The 21690-nt window shown below is 45.1% G+C and overlaps 1 protein-coding gene across 2 annotated transcripts in view; it reads right to left on the bottom strand.

The window, feature by feature from the left end:
• Positions 1 to 21690, bottom strand: part of ARHGAP10 (Rho GTPase activating protein 10) — a 998059-nt gene that overhangs the window by 530236 nt on the left and 446133 nt on the right. For both annotated transcript variants that reach the window (XM_078676901.1, XM_078676902.1), the window contains exon 9: positions 14868 to 14974. In XM_078676901.1, coding sequence (XP_078533027.1) covers positions 14868 to 14974 — 107 coding nt within the window. The remainder of the gene's footprint in view (positions 1 to 14867; positions 14975 to 21690) is intronic.

The following is a 21690-nucleotide window of genomic DNA, read 5'->3' as shown; positions in this document are numbered from 1 at the left end:
AATCCACCTAAGCTGGGCGGACCACGTCCGGGGATAAGAAGGAAGAGGGCTACTACCCCAAAGACAAAGCAAGTAAATATTGTGGAGGATAAACAAAACCACACTTTCGAGGACGCTTTTTTTGAAAGGATTGCTGACTTTCTTGAGTTAAAAATTAATGCCATTGTAAAACCCTTAATATCAAAAATCGATAAATTGCAAGCAGAGATTAAAAGATTGGGTGGTCTTCACACCAAGGTTGCAGGTGGGGTAGAAAACATTACCACGATAGTTACAAACTTGAGCAATAATACAGGGGGAAATGCGGTTAGCGAGGATGTAAGTGATGGCTCAGGGATTCAGCCGTCTGTTGAGAATTTACCGCCCCAACAACTAACATCATTGACCACTACTATTGAGGGCCCTCTTTTAGTTAACATCCCAACAGATAATAATCCCTCTGTCAGCTTACCCCCAGTAATTGCTCACTCTACGGACCCCCTACAATTTTTAGTCGAAGCCACACCAGTGGTTCTCGTGTTAGCGAACGTTCCAACTTTGGAAGGGGGAACAGTGGAAAGCCCTACCTCCCTTACAAGCAAGGCTCTGCACTGGCTAACCAGTAATATGCGGTTAGCTCCAGGGGGAAAATACCAATTGGCAAATGTAATTAAGTCAGCAACCAGGGTCCCCTGGCTGGGAAACCGGACGAAAAAGTTTAAAGGGGACTGTGTGGCAGTGAGCCTCTCAAATCAAGACGTCCTTCCTAACATACTCGCTAACTTATTCCCTCCTCAACGCAGACAGGGCACTGTTGTTCCTTTAACTCTGAAGTTTTTTTATGGGGAGCAACAGAACGTCACTCATCCAAGGACTCCTGCACCAGGGTGGGATAGAATTTGGGACTCTAATCCTAGACGGGGGCAGGATATAAGGCATAATGCAGTGGCCCATTATCCCCTTCTACCACAGCATAATTCTTTCGTAGAACCTCTTCAATTGTTTAATCGCTATGCCCCATTATCCTTCATGGATCAAAACGACTGACTCTCTCTCAGAAAAGATACTAATGATGAGGGTCCACTGCCTGTTTTCAGGCCTTTAGATCCAAAACTTACAGGTAATAGGGCCTGCAGAATTATGAGCTGGAATGTTGCTGGTATCAGATCTAAATTCAACGATAAGAACTGGCTGGAGATAGTGAGATCCAATGACATTCTTGCCTTTCAAGAAACTTGGGAAACGTCAGACAGACTTGTTCTAGACGGCTTTTCCCATTTCTTTATACCTGCAGTACCTAGTAACTCTGGAAGGGCAAAGGGGGGCTTGGCTATATATATTTCCCTAGATATTCAAGGAAAGCCAAGACAGATTAAAACCAACTCAACAAATATCCTAGCGGTTGAACTAACTACACAAAACTCACAGCCTATATTATTTGTTAATTTTTATAATTCTCCTGTCAGTCAAATCTTGAACGAGCATTTGGTAACTCTAGAGGATTTCCTGTCCACCCACAGTGAGAATAGTGTTCATGGTTTTGATGTGATTCTCATGGGAGACTATACTATTCACCCATGTAATATGGATTGCCGCGTGGAATATGAGGATTTTCCCCCCTACCTCCCCACCCCGCATTTTGAACACTCACCACGTGGAGAGGCTTTGGAATCACTCTTAGCAATTTTTAATCTTTGTGAATTTTATAGTAGTAACACATGCTTGAGGTTACCAACATACGTGGGTAACAACACCGGTACAATTGTGGATTATATTTTTTTATCGTCCAGTATTTTGTCTGAAGTGTTTAATTACAAGGTAGAAACTTCAGTTTTTAGTGACCATAACCCAGTAATTTTAGAGATTGTATCTCAGGGAGTTTTGGGAAAGAGAGAGATTGAAGTTTCATGTGTGACTGATTTAGTCCTGGGAGATCAGAATCGCAGACTGAAATGGGACCAAGTAACCCCAATTACCTTTATACAGGATACCCTGGCTAAAGTGGAGGGGGAGGTTGCAATCTGCTTGGATAATAATAATTCTGTTACCACTTTGATAGAAGCGTTTAACGTTATCTGCCGCCAGGTTAATTTAGACCTGACTGTAAAGAAAAAGCCCCATACACATAGGGGCCCAAAATGGTTTGATTCAGATTGTTCCAAGGCTCACTCAATCCTCTTGAAGGCTTTAAAAAACAAACCAAGAGACAAAGAACAGATAGCATTACTAAGAAAAAAATATAACTATGCTATCAGGATGAGGAAATCCGAGATTAAAAAGGAGGCCTGGAACGATTTATTGTCGCCTGATATACAGAGAGATAGTTCTAGATTTTGGGCGATAATAAACCATCCATATTTTGTGGGTTTAGAGAAGCAGAGAGCAGATTGCACCATACCCGATTAACAGTGGGTTACACATTTCAGTAATATCTATAGCTGCCCTGATAACACTCCAGGTTGTGGTATACAATCTACACAAGTAGTAGCTATCATCCCCCCTTTTAGTATAGAGGAGGTAAAAAAAGCGATCAGTGACACACACTCTAAAAAGGCACCGGGCCCCTACGGGGTTCCCGCAGATTTCTTTAAGAGTGCCCCTGAATTAAGTGCCAAAATTCTCACTAATATTTTTAATGCTACAAGAGATTTTATTTTTCCCATTAGCTGGTCTAAGTCTACCATAATACCGATTTTTAAAAAAGGACAGAGAACAGATCCGGCCTGTTATAGGCCAATCTCCCTCATTGATTCTAGTGTTAAAATCCTGGGGAGAGTCCTTTTAGGAAGACTGACTCAGCTCTTAGAAGGAAAGGGTGCCCTATCAAATGCACAATATGGTTTTAGAGCCAAAAGAGGAACTTTAGATCAGTGTTTAAATTTAGAACTGATCATAAACAAATACGTAATTGCTAAGGGGGGCTCCCTGTACATGGCCTTTATGGACCTCTCCTCAGCTTTTGACCTGGTTAACAGGGCTAAGCTGTGGGGGGGGTCCTTTTGTCCATGGGCATTGATGCTCCCTTGGTGGGCTATCTGGCCGAAGTTACATAGAGATCTTAAGACCTCGGTCAGAGTGACTAGGGAAGGAAGATGTACTTGTCATTTTAAGTCAGAGAGGGGGGTTAGACAAGGATGTATTCTTGCCCCTCTCTTCTTTACTCTTTATATAAATGACCTCGAGGCAGTCCTGGCAGATTCCCACATCGACATCCCGCGTGCAGGTGAGATAAAGATACCTGTCCTCCTGTACGCGGATGATGCTGTCCTCTTAGCACGCTCTGGAGTGGCATTAAACAAACTCCTTTTATCCTTTGGGGATTTCATGTCCTCGTTGGACATGAAAACCAATGTAGAAAAATCCCATGTAATGATTGCAGGAGTCGCAGGCAGGAAAAGAAAGTCTAAAACATTTTTTTGTGCTGGGAAAGAGGTTAGGAGAGTCCCATCCTTTCCTTACTTAGGAGTGACCTTTGATGAAAAGGGCACGTGGGGCCCCCAGCTTTTGGCTAAAAGCAACGCAGTAGCAAGAGCGGCTGCTGGGTTGCTTGGTTTTGCTAAAAAACTTGGAGCCCGTGCCATGGAAAGCATTATAAAGGTCTACAAAGCTAAATGTTTGTCGGTTGCTCAATACGGCTCTGTTATTTGGGGGTATACTAATCATGAATACGACAAAATCCAGAAAGTAGAAAATAAATTCTTGAGAACCCTGCTTTCTGTCCCTCAATCGACTTCTACATATATAATACATACAGAGCTTGGACTGGGCTACATTACCGACATTTTAAAATTAGCCCCAGTTATTGGATGGTTGAAAATTTGGCTCAACCAGGAGCTTTCTTTAAATCATAACATCCTTAAAGATTGTTTAGCCCTGGACAGAGCACACAATATTCCGTGGTTAAAATACGTTCAGACGCAGTTAACTTTAGCTGGCCGAACCGAACTTTTTTCTTCTCCACATTTGATAAATCAGGAAGACATAAAAACAGTGAAAGATCTCCTGACAAACTATTATGTTTTGGAGAGGGAAGCCACAGAGTTAAATAAATCTACGGTTAGGAAACATTGTACGTTAACATCTGTCCCAGGTATGGAACCATATCTTTTTTTGGTAAATAATCCATACCATTGTTTCCTCCTAACGAGATTTCGTCTTGACCTGATTCCCTTCATTCTGGGCAATTTTAAAAAGTGGATTAGACCTGAAAATGCTGAACCATGTGATTGCGATTATTTTTCTACCCAGGACACGACTCATTTTATCTTGTTCTGCGCTCATTATAAAGAGATCAGGAAAAAATATTTGCTGCCTATACTGTGCAATTTGGGTTTTACGCAGGTAAAACCAGCCATGATGTTCCTGCAACTTCTTCCTAACTTAAAAGTAGCATTTCATGTTGCTAGTTTTTTGGTCGCAGGTGTACGTACAAATAAGTACTGTTCTAGAATTAGGCACCTTGTCCCAGATTAATGTTTATCTTTTATATTTTACCGATTTTACTCTTTTTAACACCAATGTAATTTATTCTGTATAATGTGATTTTAGGGTTTTTTAACAAAATATAGATCTATATTTTTACGTGTACTGATGAAATGTTATCATGTATTATTGCTCGCTCTTTTATGACTTTTAATAATCGAATAAAGATAATTGACTGACTGAGTGGTAGTGCAGAGTGGTAGTGCAGAGTGCAGAGTGGTAGTGCAGAGTGGTAGTGCAGAGAGTGCAGAGTGGTAGTGCAGAGTGCAGAGTGGTAGTGCAGAGTGCAGAGTGGTAGTGCAGAGTGCAGAGTACAGAGTGGTAGTGCAGAGTGCAGAGTGGTAGTGCAGAGTGCAGAGTGGTAGTGCAGAGTGGTAGTGCAGAGTGGTAGTGCAGAGTGGTAGTGCAGAGTGGTAGTGCAGAGTGCAGAGTGGTAGTGCAGAGTGGTAGTGCAGAGTGGTAGTGCAGAGTGGTAGTGCAGAGTGGTAGTGCAGAGTGCAGAGTGGTAGTGCAGAGTGGTAGTGCAGAGTGCAGAGTGGTAGTGCAGAGTGGTAGTGCAGAGTGGTAGTGCAGAGTGGTAGTGCAGAGTGGTAGTGCAGAGTGCAGAGTGGTAGTGCAGAGTGGTAGTGCAGAGTGCAGAGTGGTAGTGCAGAGTGGTAGTGCAGAGTGCAGAGTGGTAGTGCAGAGTGGTAGTGCAGAGTGCAGAGTGGTAGTGCAGAGTGCAGTTTGAGAGTGCAGAGTGGTAGTGCAGAGTGGTAGTGCAGAGTGGTAGTGCAGAGTGCAGAGTGCAGAGTGGTAGTGCAGAGTGCAGAGTGGTAGTGCAGAGTGCAGAGTGGTAGTGCAGAGTGCAGAGTGGTAGTGCAGAGTGCAGAGTGGTAGTGCAGAGTGCAGAGTGGTAGTGCAGCGTGCAGAGTGGTAGTGCAGCGTGCAGAGTGCAGAGTGCAGAGTGCAGAGTGCGAGTGGTAGTGGTAGTGCAGAGTGCAGATTGGTAGTGCAGAGTGCAGATTGGTAGTGCAGAGTGCAGAGTGGTAGTGCAGAGTGGTAGTGCAGAGTGGTAGTGCAGAGTGGTAGTGCAGAGTGGTAGTGCAGAGTGGTAGTGCAGAGTGGTAGTGCAGAGTGGTAGTGCAGAGTGGTAGCGCAGAGTGCAGAGTGGTAGTGCAGAGTGCAGAGTGGTAGTGCAGAGTGGTAGTGGTAGTGCAGAGTGGTAGTGCAGAGTGGTAGTGAAGAGTGCAGATTGGGAGTGCAGAGTGGTAGTGCAGAGTGCAGAGTGGTAGTGCAGAGTGCAGAGTGGCAGTGCAGAGTGCAGAGTGGCAGTGCAGAGTGCAGAGTGGCAGTGCAGAGTGGTAGTGCAGAGTGCAGAGTGGTAGTGCAGAGTGCAGAGTGGTAGTGCAGAGTGCAGAGTGGTAGTGCAGAGTGCAGAGTGGTAGTGCAGAGTGGTAGTGCAGAGTGGTAGTGCAGAGTGGTAGTGCAGAGTGGTAGTGCAGAGTGGTAGTGCAGAGTGGTAGTGCAGAGTGGCAGTGCAGAGTGGTAGTGCAGAGTGGTAGTGCAGAGTGCAGAGTGGTAGTGCAGAGTGGTAGTGCAGAGTGGTAGTGCAGAGTGGTAGTGCAGAGTGGTAGTGCAGAGTGGTAGTGCAGAGTGGTAGTGCAGAGTGGTAGTGCAGAGTGGTAGTGCAGAGTGGTAGTGCAGAGTGCAGAGTGGTAGTGCAGAGTGGTAGTGGTAGTGCAGAGTGCAGATTGGTAGTGCAGAGTGCAGAGTGGTAGTGCAGAGTGCAGATTGGTAGTGCAGAGTGCAGAGTGGTAGTGCAGAGTGGTAGTGGTAGTGCAGAGTGCAGATTGGGAGTGCAGAGTGGTAGTGCAGAGTGGTAGTGCAGAGTGGTAGTGCAGAGTGGTAGTGCAGAGTGGTAGTGCAGAGTGGTAGTGCAGAGTGCAGAGTGGTAGTGCAGAGTGGTAGTGCAGAGTGCATAGTGGTAGTGCAGAGTGCAGAGTGGTAGTGCAGAGTGCAGAGTGGTAGTGCAGAGTGCAGAGTGGTAGTGCAGAGTGCAGAGTGGTAGTGCAGAGTGGTAGTGCAGAGTGCAGAGTGGTAGTGCAGAGTGGTAGTGCAGAGTGCAGAGTGGTAGTGCAGAGTGCAGAGTGGTAGTGCAGAGTGGTAGTGCAGAGTGGTAGTGCAGAGTGGTAGTGGTAGTGCAGAGTGCAGATTGGTAGTGCAGAGTGCAGAGTGGTAGTGCAGAGTGCAGATTGGTAGTGCAGAGTGCAGAGTGGTAGTGCAGAGTGGTAGTGGTAGTGCAGAGTGCAGATTGGGAGTGCAGAGTGGTAGTGCAGAGTGGTAGTGCAGAGTGGTAGTGCAGAGTGGTAGTGCAGAGTGGTAGTGCAGAGTGGTAGTGCAGAGTGCAGAGTGGTAGTGCAGAGTGCAGAGTGGTAGTGCAGAGTGCATAGTGGTAGTGCAGAGTGCAGAGTGGTAGTGCAGAGTGCAGAGTGGTAGTGCAGAGTGCAGAGTGGTAGTGCAGAGTGCAGAGTGGTAGTGCAGAGTGCAGAGTGGTAGTGCAGAGTGCAGAGTGGTAGTGCAGAGTGGTAGTGCAGAGTGGTAGTGCAGAGTGCTAGTGCAGAGTGGTAGTGCAGAGTGGTAGTGCAGAGTGCAGAGTGGTAGTGCAGAGTGGTAGTGCAGAGTGCAGAGTGGTAGTGCAGAGTGCAGAGTGGTAGTGCAGAGTGCAGAGTGGTAGTGCAGAGTGCAGAGTGGTAGTGCAGAGTGGTAGTGCAGAGTGGTAGTGCAGAGTGGTAGTGCAGAGTGGTAGTGCAGAGTGGTAGTGCAGAGTGGTAGTGCAGAGTGGTAGTGCAGAGTGGTAGTGCAGAGTGCAGAGTGGTAGTGCAGAGTGGTAGTGCAGAGTGCAGAGTGGTAGTGCAGAGTGCAGAGTGGTAGTGCAGAGTGCAGAGTGGTAGTGCAGAGTGAGAGTGCAGAGTGCAGATTGAGAGTGCAGAGTGCAGATTGAGAGTGCAGAGTGCAGATTGAGAGTGCAGAGTGCAGATTGAGAGTGCAGAGTGCAGATTGGTAGTGCAGAGTGCAGAGTGGTAGTGCAGAGTGGTAGTGCAGAGTGGTAGTGCAGAGTGGTAGTGCAGAGTGGTAGTGCAGAGTGGTAGTGCAGAGTGGTAGTGCAGAGTGCAGAGTGCTAGTGCAGAGTGCAGAGTGGTAGTGCAGAGTGCAGAGTGGTAGTGCAGAGTGGTAGTGCAGAGTGGTAGCGCAGAGTGGTAGTACAGAGTGCAGAGTGGTAGCGCAGATTGAGAGTGCAGAGTGGTAGTGCAGAGTGGTAGCGCAGATAGAGAGTGCAGAGTGGTAGTGCAGAGTGCAGAGTGGTAGCGCAGATTGAGAGTGCAGAGTGGTAGTGCAGAGTGCAGAGTGGTAGTGCAGAGTGGTAGTGCAGAGTGGTAGTGCAGAGTGGTAGTGCAGAGTGGTAGTGCAGAGTGGGAGTGCAGAGTGGGAGTGCAGAGTGGTAGTGCAGAGTGCAGAGTGGTAGCGCAGATTGAGAGTGCAGAGTGCAGATTGAGAGTGCAGAGTGCAGATTGAGAGTGCAGAGTGCAGATTGAGAGTGCAGATTGAGAGTGCAGAGTGCAGATTGAGAGTGCAGATTGAGAGTGCAGAGTGGTAGTGCAGAGTGCAGAGTGGTAGCGCAGATTGAGAGTGCAGAGTGGTAGTGCAGAGTGCAGAGTGCAGATTGAGAGTGCAGAGTGCAGAGTGCAGAGTGCAGAGTGCAGAGTGCAGAGTGCAGAGTGCAGAGTGCAGAGTGCAGAGTGCAGAGTGCAGAGTGCAGAGTGCAGAGTGCAGAGTGCAGAGTGCAGAGTGCAGAGTGCAGAGTGCAGAGTGCAGAGTGCAGAGTGCAGAGTGCAGATTGAGAGTGCAGAGTGGTAGTGCAGAGTGGTAGTGCAGAGTGGTAGTGCAGAGTGGTAGTGCAGAGTGGTAGTGCAGAGTGGTAGTGCAGAGTGGTAGAGTGCAGCTTGAGAGTGCAGAGTGCAGCTTGGTAGTGCAGCTTGGTAGTGCAGAGTGGTAGAGTGCAGCTTGAGAGTGCAGAGTGCAGCTTGAGAGTGCAGAGTGCAGCTTGGTAGTGCAGAGTGGTAGTGCAGAGTGGTAGTGCAGAGTGGTAGTGCAGAGCGCAAAGTGGTAGTGCAGAGCGCAGAGTGGTAGTGCAGAGCGCAGAGTGGTAGCGCAGAGCGCAGAGTGGTAGCGCAGATTGAGAGTGCAGAGTGGTAGTGCAGAGTGCAGAGTGGTAGCGCAGATTGAGAGTGCAGAGTGGTAGTGCAGAGTGCAGAGTGGTAGTGCAGAGCGCAGAGTGGTAGTGCAGAGCGCAGAGTGGTAGTGCAGAGCGCAGAGTGGTAGTGCAGAGCGGTAGTGTAGAGTGGTAGTGCAGAGTGGTAGTGCAGAGTGGTAGTGCAGAGTGGTAGTGCAGAGTGGTAGTGCAGAGTGGTAGTGCAGAGTGGTAGTGCAGAGTGGTAGTGCAGAGTGCAGAGTGGGAGTGCAGAGTGCAGATTGGTAGTGCAGAGTGGGAGTGCAGAGTGCAGATTGGTAGTGCAGAGTGGTAGTGCAGATTGGTAGTGCAGAGTGGTAGTGCAGAGTGCAGATTGGTAGTGCAGAATGGTAGTGCAGAGTGCAGATTGAGAGTGCAGAGTGGTAGTGCAGAGTGCAGATTGAGAGTGCAGAGTGCAGATTGGTAGTGCAGAGTGGTAGTGCAGAGTGCAGATTGAGAATGCAGAGTGCAGATTGGTAGTGCAGAGTGGTAGTGCAGAGTGCAGATTGAGAGTTCAGAGTGCAGATTGAGAGTGCAGAGTGCCTAAAACACATTGTCATTTACAATGCCATTATCTCTAACTTAAACAAACCCGAGCCCTAATGCATTCCTAATGCTTGTGTTTTTAGGTCGAGGACTCCGTCGCACTGCTGTAAACAGTGGGCGGAGCCTGAAGATTTTATGTTTCTTAGAGGGGCTTGGAACCCGCTGCTCTTCTCCATTCGCTGGCCTAGTAAATGCTGGCCAGCCATTGGAGGAGAGGGGCGTCACTCGGTCCAAGCCCCGTCTTTTTCGGATTCGCGGGCGTGTTTTTTGCGTTCTTTCTCACAGTGATGTCACCCGTCACTCAAACCTAAAAACACACCCCCAAATCCCAAAATGACGGTGCCTTTCTCTGAGGCATTTCTTCTTGACCTCTGAGAAAGGCGGATGTGCTTTCCCTCACTCTGTGCCCCCCCCCAAATATTCCAGCAGCAAAGCAGCGCTGCAAGGCTCCTCCTGGCATCTTCTTCAGGATAGCGGCCACTGATGTAAGAGAGACACCTCTTTAAAATATACGAAGAGGCATGCCCGACATTGCTACCGTAGAGCAATGGAGAGTGCACCCCGAAACCCCAAGTCGGAGGGGGGATCCACGGTGAGGCAACAGTGAAAGGCACATCGGTGCGGCAGGAAAACACTGCCATGAGTATCTGACAAGGCACGAGCCCCCTCCCCCAAACTCGAGGGAGGGGGGGCGTCTGACTGGCACTGCGTTTGTGGCATTAAACTGGAGCAGTGGTCATGTACTGGGCGCGCACACGAGAGGGAATACATATTAAAACCTTCCTTACACCAGAAACAACAAAAGCCTCGAACAGTTTAAAACATGTACTGATGTTCAAAACATGTACTTTACGGTCTGAACAATTCTTGCACCAGCTCCCACGTGATGTAGATTTTGAGCAGCAAGGAGAGGTCAAGGAAGAAGTTCCAGAATGTGAAAAAAAAAATCAAAATTGTTTGACGGAGCAATGCACAGACACTGAGCACACAGATTCATCTTTGCACACCTCCGCCCTCAGAGGCAGGGGAGACGGGCTCCATGTATGCATCCATTTGTATTAATTACTGGGAAATAGATGCACAACACCAATGCGAGAGCGCAGCTTCTCTGCTCGAGCATGTCCCCCATGCCCGGAACCACCCGCACCGACTGGGCTGGTCGATAAGGCCTGCACAGTGGCACGGAGTGAGGCCCCGGGACCAGTGCTCCTGAACTATGAGTATAACTGCTCCCCACCCCCGGTTTCTGCTGAAGCCGCTGGTGTCACCCAGTACGTACCAAAGGCACAGACCCCAGCTTGTGTCACCAATCAGAGTGGGCAGCCCAAGTATAGCCCTACAGACCCGTGCCCCGAGGACAAGCGTGCGCTCCTCTTTCACCCCAGTTCAAGGCTTCAGTTTTTCAACTACTTTCTCTACCGAAAATAGTTTAGTTTCCTGTTCGCGTCATTTGGTACATTACAATTCCCCATGCACCCCGTGGAAGTGTCGGCACCCCACGCCAGCTTCCCCAAACAGCAGAAGACCCCAGGCGGAGCTCGGGGTTACAGACATGAAACCATGAACGCATGGGGTCTGAGGTGAGGGGTCAGATGCGCAGTACCCCCACCTCTACCCGGTCGAGGGCACGAGTAATGCGCAGGGGGCCATAAAACAATGGAAGCAAATGCGAGACGTTCCAGCAGAAGAGCAGTCAAAGGACCGGGCGCCGCCCGCTCACATGCCACAAACCACCCACTGAGACCGGCTTGCATGCCGGACTCCCACCTGCACACGTTTGTGGCAACAGAACAAGAGAAGGTACAAAGGAACACCTAAGGTGCCGTAAAAGACAACTCAACAGTAGCGAACATTACACAAGGGGCACAGCGAACACGAATGAGTCCCCATCAGAGCACATACACAAGGAAAGCAAACCCCCCAACACCACTGCAGTGCGAAAACCAACAGCCAGGCTCCTCAAGGGGCAGCTTAAAGAGCCCTGGAAAGGGCATACATCAATCTCCAGGATGGGTTACAGGGGGTTCATATTGGTGGATCTGTAGCTATGGTTTATGATACGGAAACAGACAGCATGTTAGTCTGTGGATCTGCAGCTATGGTTTATGATATGAAACAGCAAGTTACCCTGTGGATCTGCAGCTATGGTTTATGATATGGAAACAGCCAGCATGTAAGTCTGTGGATCTGCAGCTATGGTTTATGCTACGGAAATAGACAGCATGTTACTCTGCATCTGCAGTATGGTTTATGCAACGGAAACAGACAGCATGTTACTCTGTGGATCTGCAGCTATGGTTTATGATATCGAAACAGACAGTATGTTAGTTACTCTGTGGATCTACAGTTATGGTTTATGCTATGGAAACAGCCAGCATGTTACTCAGTGGATCTACAGCTATGGTTTATGCTACGGAAACAGACAGCATGTTACTCTGTGGATCTGCAGCTATGGTTTATGACATCGCAAGCTCGACATGGAGCCAGGGCCTCCAACCCAACGAGCGCCCCTCGAGTCTGCCATATGCTATAAATAGACATTAAAAGCCGGCATCGGTGCCTGCGCCTAGCCTCACTTTTCACACTAGTGCACCTCCCCAACACCGCAACCTAGTCCCTTGCACACTCTGTACATGAGGTCTTGTAACTCGAGGCATTCGGAGTACTTCGGTCTCATCAGGTGCATTAAGCACTATATGGCACCACCACATGCGTGGACTTGGGGACCGGCTCCCTCAAACCTGCCCAAGACGTGGAGTTCGGGCTCGGTCTGACCTCAAGGAACAGAGCTCCTCAGAGTCAGGGGTGCATGGCTGAGGCCCCTCCCTGCCACATGGTTAATTAACCACAGAGGAAACAACCTCAGGGGTGAGGCGTACAGGTGAAGGGGTACAAGGATGCGCCCTCTATGCAGCTCAGTACACTTCAAACAACGTTTCGGCGTCAGTACCACGACGACACAGACTGTATACGAAACCCATCGAATCTACCCTGTCGACTCGGTGGGCACCCTCGCCAGGCTCGGAGGGTAGGAGAGAAGCACAAACCTTGGAGGTACCCTCGCTAGACTGGAGGGCACGAGGGATGCACAAGCTTTGGAGGTACCAGAAAAATAAGTAAACCAGCAGGACATTGGGAAGTCGGGGTTTATGTACACACTTTGGGCACTGTAACCTCAGAAGAGTAAATAAGCCAGCAGGGCCTCTGTGTGCGTGGCTCTGTCTGTGTGTGTGCGTGGCTCTGTCTGTGTGTGTGCGTGGCTCTGTCTGTGTGTGTGTGCGTGGCTCTGTCTGTGTGTGTGTGCGTGGCTCTGTCTGTGTGTGTGTGCGTGGCTCTGTCTGTGTGTGTGGCTCTGTCTGTGTGTGTGTGCGTGGCTCTGTCTGTGTGTGTGCGTGGCTCTGTCTGTGTGTGTGCGTGGCTCTGTCTGTGTGTGTGCGTGGCTCTTTCTGTGTGTGTGCGTGGCTCTGTCTGTGTGTGTGCGTGGCTCTGTCTGTGTGTGTGCGTGGCTCTGTCTGTGTGTGTGCGTGGCTCTGTCTGTGTGTGTGCGTGGCTCTGTCTGTGTGTGCGCGGCTCTGTCTGTGTGTGCGCGGCTCTGTCTGTGTGTGCGCGGCTCTGTCTGTGTGTGCGCGGCTCTGTCTGTGTGTGCGCGGCTCTGTCTGTGTGTGCGCGGCTCTGTCTGTGTGTGCGCGGCTCTGTCTGTGTGTGCGCGGCTCTGTCTGTGTGTGCGGCTCTGTCTGTGTGTGCGGCTCTGTCTGTGTGTGCGCGGCTCTGTCTGTGTGTGAGAGGCTCTCTGTGTGTGTGTGCACAGCTCTGTCTGTGTGTGTGGCTCTGTGTCCGCGAATACTCTCTACTACCCTCTAATGCTCACCTATTGCCATTGTAAATGACAATACCATTTATTTGTTTTAAAAAAGAAAAAAAATGTCATGAGCAATGCCAATAGCTCTACCTTTAATAATGCCGAGACCATTGCATTGTAAATGCTTGTTGTATCTATATTTTAGACAGCTGCTTCAATTATGCTCCGTGACCTGACCTGCCTTTCACCTCGGCTGCTGGCTGTGGCAGCAGGTATTGTGACATCAGAACTTGACTCTAATACTTATAACAGTCGAGTTCTGGGTAACTGAGTAAGTCACTAGTAGCTGATTAGAACTTAGAGCTGTGCATTTATACAGGGATTACCAAATGTATTACAATAAAGTTATCATCTCAACAAGATCCCATAATGGATGATTTTTTTCTGTGTTTAACTACGCTTTAGTCGTGTCGCGCACACATAATCTCCAACTTTTGAGATAAGCTCAATTCAATACACTTTTGAAAAATAAATATTGGTATAACGGTGAACATTGTGAAGATTACTTCATTAAATTAAGAGTCAAATGAAGAAAAATAAATCAATGTAACTCAAAACCATTGAACCATGAAATAACGTTTTGTATCACAAACAGTATTCTTTAGAACAGTGGTTCTCAACTTTTTGACTTATGTGGATCCCCACTGAATAAATATTGGGATCCGGGGACCCCCACTGAATCATTATTGGTGCCCGGGGGCTGTGGCCTAAGAAATTTCGATGATTTGAACCACAAAACAATACACAAATAATGAACTATTTCATTTAATTCACAAAGAAAATTAAAACAAGCATTGGCAATGCAATAGGTTTCGTATTTGCGAGAGTGTAAGCTATTGGCATTGTAAATGACTATGTCTTTTATTTATCTGCTTTGATAATTTTCACACACACAAAAGGCGTAGTCATTTACAATGCCAATAGCTGAAACTCTTGTAAATGTGAGATGCATTTCATTTCAAAGAAGAGGCCACCTTTGTGCCGGGTTGCTTGGAAAGTGAAAGCCGGCATGGTGCCCTGAATGTTGCAGGAAAGCATGTTGTGCCTGCAGTAGGAGAAACTCATTCAAGAAAATAGCGTTTACAGACAAAATACGACATACCGTGTAACAACCGAAGTAAAAGGGCCAGTCCTCATAGGAGGTTACAAATGAAAACAAGGCGGTACTAAAGAGGGACTAACATTCCTATTAACGAATTAATAGCTGGCATTTACAACGGACAATGACACGAGCCAAGTAAAAATATGGGCGGAGAGTAGGAGGAGCTTCAACTGCAAACTCGAATACAGCATGCCTCGTAGAGCAGCGCATGCGCTGCCCAGGCTCGACCTAATAACATATATATTTTAATCGGAAGGTAGGCTTTTTTCTAAATTCAATTAAGGCAATCCATCATCTGTTTGAATGCACCTGCACTGTCCCACAAATCAATCTACAAATACCAACTTTTTTTTTTACTTCCAATTTTAAATTCCGCCACATTTTTTACATTTTTCAATTTTACATTTTGCTTCCTTATTTATGTACACTTTATTAGTCTGTCAATATGTTTTAATTTTCTAAGCAGTCACAGGCCCCCTTAATAGTCTTCACAAACCAAAAGTTAAGAACAGCTGCTTTAAAACACAGAAAGGGGCAGAAGGAGGAAGATAAATTTCTATACAGCAAACATTAGAAAACATATCTATTACAAATACATAGCTTTAACGAATGTAAGAAAATGGACTCACAATTTTCCCTCCCGACCTGTGTTCAAATGGAACCATGGTGAATTTCTTGGTCTCTTTCCTGTACATGCAATAGTGTTTCACCCAGCTGGAGCCAAATGGTGCTGGCCCTTTAAGAAAAAAAAACATAAAGTGGTTATATCCACTGCTCACAATAGGTATTGAAAAATGCCCTATGACAAGTTGAGACCATCGGTTTGGAGATTTGGGATGGTTACATTTGTTAACAAACACTGCCATTCAAGACATCATTATCTGAACAGTTTCTAAAAAAGAAATTCAAATCTTTCAAAGGCTTAGTTTTTTTTTTAATAGGTGGTATTTTAAAAGACAATAGCAAAGTTATCACAAGCAGTCAATTAACAAACAATATATTAGATGCAGGTTAGCAGGGAATTAAAAAACAATTATAGATACTATTCGTATGTAGTCTTTTGAAAATCTCACACCAATCAGAATAAGAGAACCAACTGACAAATCTTTAATCAAACAGCAATTATATAATTGCTGTTTGATTAAAGATTTGTCAGTTGGTTCTCTTATTCTGTTCTATGAGTAAAACAAACAGATCTCGAATAGATGCAAAGTCTGGGTACACTTGCTTAAAATCAAAGCACAAGAAATATATATATATGTACTGTCATAGTTTTTGAGAACTGTAAATAATACATATCTAATGTGCAAAATGAACAAGTGCAATCATGAATAGTGCAAAATAGTATTTCAATAAAGCGCAACAATTATGCAGACACCATGAGTAAAACAAATAGGTCTAGAATAGCTAAAAAGTATACTTGCTACAAATCTAACGTCAAGAAATACAGATTCGAAACCCACTTCCACACCTATTGCAAGCTTATGAATAACATGCCAGATCCACTAGTGTCCCTGCGGGAGGGAGGCATTGGTGCCCTAGAAGGTGAGGATTGACAGGATGCCCTGCAGAGCCCCCGCAAAATTGCAATTCGTGCTAGGTTCCGTCTGAAGCAATTAAAAATCCTGCATCGAGTGTATTATCCTCAAACTCACCTATTCGCCTGGGGAAAAAGCCTATCCCCCCTCTGTGCAATGGGTTGCCGGAGGGAAGGCATATTCTATCGTATCCTATAGGAATGCCCAGAGCTAGTGCCCTTCTGGACTAAAATAGCAAACACGATAGCAGCAGTAGTGAGTTCACCGCTCCCGGTGGAGCCCAAGTGGCTATTACTCATGATCAAAGGAGCCACAGATTCGTCCAGACATCACAAGATATGGTTAGCAATGGTAGCCGGAGTAGCAAAACGCAACATAGCCAGCAGCTAGGGGGTCGCAGGCGCCCCCACAGTGGGACCAATGGCAGCGTGATCTAGATTGGTACCAGAGAGCCGAAGAAACCATGTATAAGTTCTGGGGCTGCACAAAGAAATGGAAGAAGGTATGGGGGCCTTGTCAGAAATACCGGGCTACGAGGGGCGGATCTGGGCCTGGTGTATAAGTGTAACCAGTCCAACATATGTCTATTACAGCTTTATACTGTATGGTGAAATGTTGTTCTATTACATGCCATATGAACACTGTCGTGCAATGTATGATATCATGAGCAAAGTTAATAAAAATAATTTAAAAAAAAGAAATATAGATTCATATACATGTGCTGTCATAGAGTCAAATGAAAAGCATATTAATAAAGTACGATACTCCCTATGAATTTCGAGAACTGTAAATCGTACATATTTAAAGTGCAAAGTAAAAATGTGCAAATTAGGGGAATGCTAAAACATTCAAACCCAGTCTACTCAAATATGCAGTGAAAAGTTTATCAGCATGGTCAGAACAAATTCTTTAGAGTGCACATTGCCATCAGACATAGTGCAATAATACCTATAAAGTGCAGAAGGCCATGTGTTAACAAGTACCTTTTTAAAAGATCTCAAGATGGATGGATCCCTCTTTTCTTATATATCCCCCCCCCCAACCCCCAGGCTCAGCAGGAAATAGCACCACAGTTGCTCAAATGTAATGGTTTGGTTATTCCTCTTGGAATACATGTACTCTAATTGCCATACCTTACAAATTTTAATTTGCCATTAGCCCAATGATAGGCATCTAGGATTCTTCCAGCATTGTAAAATAGGTGATCGAAATTGCCAAGATGATAGACGTTTGTTCAGTTCTCATGTAAACTTCATTATTGGACAACATCTCCAAAAGTGCTACTAGTAAACCTGGTACCACCTTTTTAGATATTCTTTAAGATACATAGATAAATATCTGTTGCCAAAACAATTGGAAGGCCTAAACAGGCAAAATAAACATGTGGCCAATCACCCTGCGTTTTCAAGGGTACATCTGAAACACATATTTAAAACGCCAGGAAAACATGTGTTTAAATATTGGGCGGAATAGTAAAGTGCCCATCCAGCAAAAAAAAAACATTCTTTTAAAATTGGCAGCTGTGAACAGTTTATGCCCAAAAATGTAAATGTCCACCCATTGGTTTTGAGAGACAGCACATAGAGGAACTGATGCTACCTTTTGGAGACATTTGGGGATACCGTTCTGCTGAATTTTGTAGTGCAACACTCTATACCAATTCCTAACTCCAATCAGATTATAGTTATAAAATAGATTCCAAAAATTTCCAATAAAGGGCCTAGATCAAGAGTAACATTCCGCAAAAAGCTGGAGATTTCAGTAAAACTAAACTATAAGTTTCTCATACTCTTGCAGACCTAACTGCTGCCAGTTCTTCCATTTATCATTTACAATAAAGTTGGATAACATACTGTGGTAATGTGTATATAGTTATGATTGTTGTACCTTGACTGAAATGTGTAATTTCATTTGACAATGCAGTTACCATGACAGACTATCTTGCCTCAGAGGGCTGTGAAGAAAATGTCGACAGTGATGGGTTAGACTGTGAATGTCAGTTAGCTGTTGGATCTGACACAGTCAGTTGCTGAAGTTTTCTCTGAGAAATAAAGGTCTTTTGGATCATCACATCTGCATGGTAATCATCTTTTATTTATAAACTTTACATTGGCTACGAGAATGGGATTTTGTGTTCTGCAAATTTTTGGTGGTGTTGTGGTATTCACATGCGGACAGTATATTGGTGGGTTAGTACCCAGTACATAGTAATCAGTACATTGTCGGCTTAGTATCATGAAGTGAAAATGCAACATATTTCTCCACTACCATTTTGTTTGCCTACTCCTGGGGAACCGCCATTAACATGATCAAAATGGTTTTCACTGATTATTTAATTGTTTTTAGTTCCATGTTATCTGCTGGATAAAAAATCCATGTTGATATACTGTTTAGGAGCGGAAGGCTAAGAGGTATATGAGAACTTACTTAATATAATTGAAGCTGGGGAAAGTGACACATTGGATGGATTTGAGAAAGCTCTGAAGACGTTAGATACTCCTTACTTGCCCAAAGTTTCATAATTTTGCAAAGATATTACTTCGGCAAAAGAAAACAAAAATGATGATGAGTCTCTTGAAGACTTTGTCAGCACATTTAGAAACTTGGCTGGTAAGTGCAATTTTGAGGAGCACACAGGAGAATTAATTCATGACCAATTAATGTCAGAATGTAAGTGATAAAGTTAGGGAAGAGCTGAGGATTAAAAGTGATCCTAGTATTATGTAGGTTTTTACCATTGCTAAACAGGTGGAACATTCCAGGCCATCTATACATGATTTGCAGAAATCAAAAAATGAAGCTAAGAATAAGGGAAAGAGTGACACTTCCACTGTACATGAAGTTGCCACACATAAGAAAAGAACAACAGAGTTTCTTCAAGCAAAGTGTTAGTTGTTACAGATGTGGCAATCCTGACCACTTGGCAAATTCAAAAGATTGTCCTGCTGTTCGTGTGCTATGTAGACATTGTGGAAGGAGAGGACCCTTTACCAAGTGTTGTAAATCTTGTTACAGCAAGGAGAAGATGAAAGTGATATGTGATGATGAGGAAAATATTGTTCTGCAAATATATGATGAAGATGTCAATGCTGTTTCTAGTGCAGGCTGTTTGCATCACTCGGATCTAGTGAAGTTGAATGGTGCAGAGTTTCTTATGATGAAGGACTCTGGTCCCAGGTTATCCCTAACATCTGTCAGAGACTATTAGAGTTTTTTTAAATGGAAAATTACACTGTCTGCTCCTAATATCACACAGAGCAGTTATGGGGAAAAACCTACTGCTTTGATAGGATACTTTGAGGTTGACTGAGTTTCAGGGAAATTACGCCTCAGTAAAGGTGTATATTCCAGATAAGGGTGATTCCATTTTGAGTTGGCCACACCAGAAGCTATTAGGAATCTTTCTGGATCCTATTTCATCTCCCCAAGTGCAGTTCAGAAAAGTTGATACTATGGCTGAGCAGTTTCAACACATTTTCCCACAGGTGTTGCCAGAAAAAATTGGATATGTAAAAGAGTATCTACATCGCATTAGGAAGAAGGAAGGAGCCACTCCAGTTGCTTCTAAGGTTAGCAATCTCCTTGAATCTGCATAGAGCAATTAAGTCTGAGCTTAATAGACTGAAGAAAGAGGGCATCATTGAGGCTATGGAGGTATCAGAATTGGTGGCACCAGTGGTTGTGGCTTCTAAGGCCTCTGGGTATATGTCTTTGTGCGGATCACTGGCATCTCAACAGGGAGGTTATTGAGGACAAATTTCCCCTACCCAACGTAATGGAGATGGTGACACTGATGGGCAATGCCAAGTAAATCACTACGCTTGACTTGAAGTCTATCTATCACTAGGTTTGTTTGAGTGATGATTCTAAGGATTTAACTGCCTTCATTATACCTTTCGGGGTATTTTGCTTCAACAGGATGCTATTTGGGCTTTCTTCTGTAGCATCTATGTTTCAGAGACTCAATCAGTTTATTGGAGGGGATGGTGGGGATGAAATGTTTTCAGGACGGCGTGCTGATTTCCAGTGATAACCGGGTTGATCATGTCAACAGGGTCAGAGATGTGCTTTGTAGAAAGGGATAACTAGGGGATAACTTTCAAGATCAGCAAGTGTTAATTTGCTCCATCTCAGATAACATATCTAGGGCATATTATTTTCAGTGAGGGTCTCAAACCCAAAGATGAACTTACTGCCACGATATCCGAGTTGCCGCAACCCTCCAAGAAAGAAGAGGAACAAACTGTTATTGGAATGGCAGAATTTTATTACAGATTTGTTCCCAATTTTGCAAGTCGTACTGTGGCCACTGGGAATCTTCTCAAAAAGGATTCTCAATTTACATGGACAAATGAGTGCCAAAATAAATATGAAGGTATCGAAAATGCGATGTCTACTGCTCACTTTTTAAAAAAGATTTGTCCCTGGGTTGCCTTGTATACTACTTACAGATGCCAGTGAACAGGAGCTGGGGCGGTTCTGAAGTAGAAGAAAGACGGAGAAGAGGTTATCATAGCTTTTGCTTCTGGGTCATTTATGGGGGCAGAGGGTTGGTACTCTGTCACTGAAGGAGAAGCTCTTGCAGTGTACTGGGTAATTGAAACATTTCAACAGTTTCTGAGGGTTGTGGTGTATTCAGTGCAAACAGATCACAACTCTTTACAGGAGGTCTTTGGAAAGAAGGGTCTTGATTGTATTTCAACGATCTGCCAAGTGACTATTAGCACTTCAGGGTTTTCAGTTATTTGACAGGAAGAAGAGTGATGAGGAGTGCTGGTAGATGAAGGATGAAGTCAAGGGATGCCAGATCACAAGATGATGTGTGACGGAGTGTGAATGGGAAGAGGAGATGAGTAAGGATGATGTTCTGAAGAGTATGTGTCAGTTTACTTTGTCTAGAGACAGTAGATGGAAAACGGATGAGACGTTTGTTGGATTTGATAAGGTGTTTGATGAGTTGTAGGTAAACAAAGATGTCTAGAAGAGTGTCAGCAGATTGGGACCACGTCATAGCATTAGGGAACATTTAATACTACTTGCACATGAGGGACATAAGGGCATTACTAAAACTAAGGAGAGACTTAGATTTGTGTATTGGTGGCCAGGAATGGATCACATGATTCAGAGACTTGTAAGTTAATGTGGTGAATGCAAGATGAGTGACAAGAATATGCAGGTGAGAACATCTCCCATGGTGTGTCGCGAAATTCTGTCAGAAGTTTGGGAGGAGATTGGTTTCTATATAGTTGAGCCCATTCATGTGGGCAGTGTCTGCAAATGTATGTGGTCATGGGCATGCGGTATCTGTGGTCAGTGGTGGAGTGACAACTGAAATTAATATAGCTTCTGTCATTAGATTTTTTCATGAGATTTTTGCAGGGAAGGCAAACCTAGAACTATTCTTAAAGACAATGGGTTACAATTGACTTAAAAAGAAATGGAAATATTTCTTGGTGATGGGGTCATATCTCAGAAGAAATGTGCTCAATATCATCCCAAAGCAAATGGAATGGTGGAATGATTTACTAGAACACTGAAAGAAACTATCCAGATTGCAAAAAACAATGAAGGAGATTGGGTTCAAGCTGTTAAGAAAGGAGTGGAGGAGTATAGGTTTACTCAACATTTTACCACAGGAGTGAGCCCTTTTCTTCTGTTCAAAACATAAGCCCTATACAGAGGTGGATCCACCTTGGGTGAGGGACTACAGTTGTAATGAGATGTTTGTGAGGATGTGATGGAAAAAACTAAGGCAAGAGAAGTGCATCTGCAGGGAGAAAGAAAAGAAAAATATGAGAGAAGTAGTCAGGATAAAGATGCCAGAGAGATTAAGATACAAAAGGGGATGATGGACGAAGCGTTTGAGCAAATCAAACACTCACCCCAGTCATCTGATCTGGGTTTAATCCATCAC

The sequence above is a fragment of the Lissotriton helveticus genome, chromosome 2_1, assembly GCF_964261635.1.
Source record: "Lissotriton helveticus chromosome 2_1, aLisHel1.1, whole genome shotgun sequence".
Classification (NCBI taxonomy): domain Eukaryota; kingdom Metazoa; phylum Chordata; class Amphibia; order Caudata; family Salamandridae; genus Lissotriton; species Lissotriton helveticus.
The sequence above is the reverse complement of the archived record's forward strand: the minus strand, read 5'-3'. Positions and strand labels throughout refer to the sequence as shown.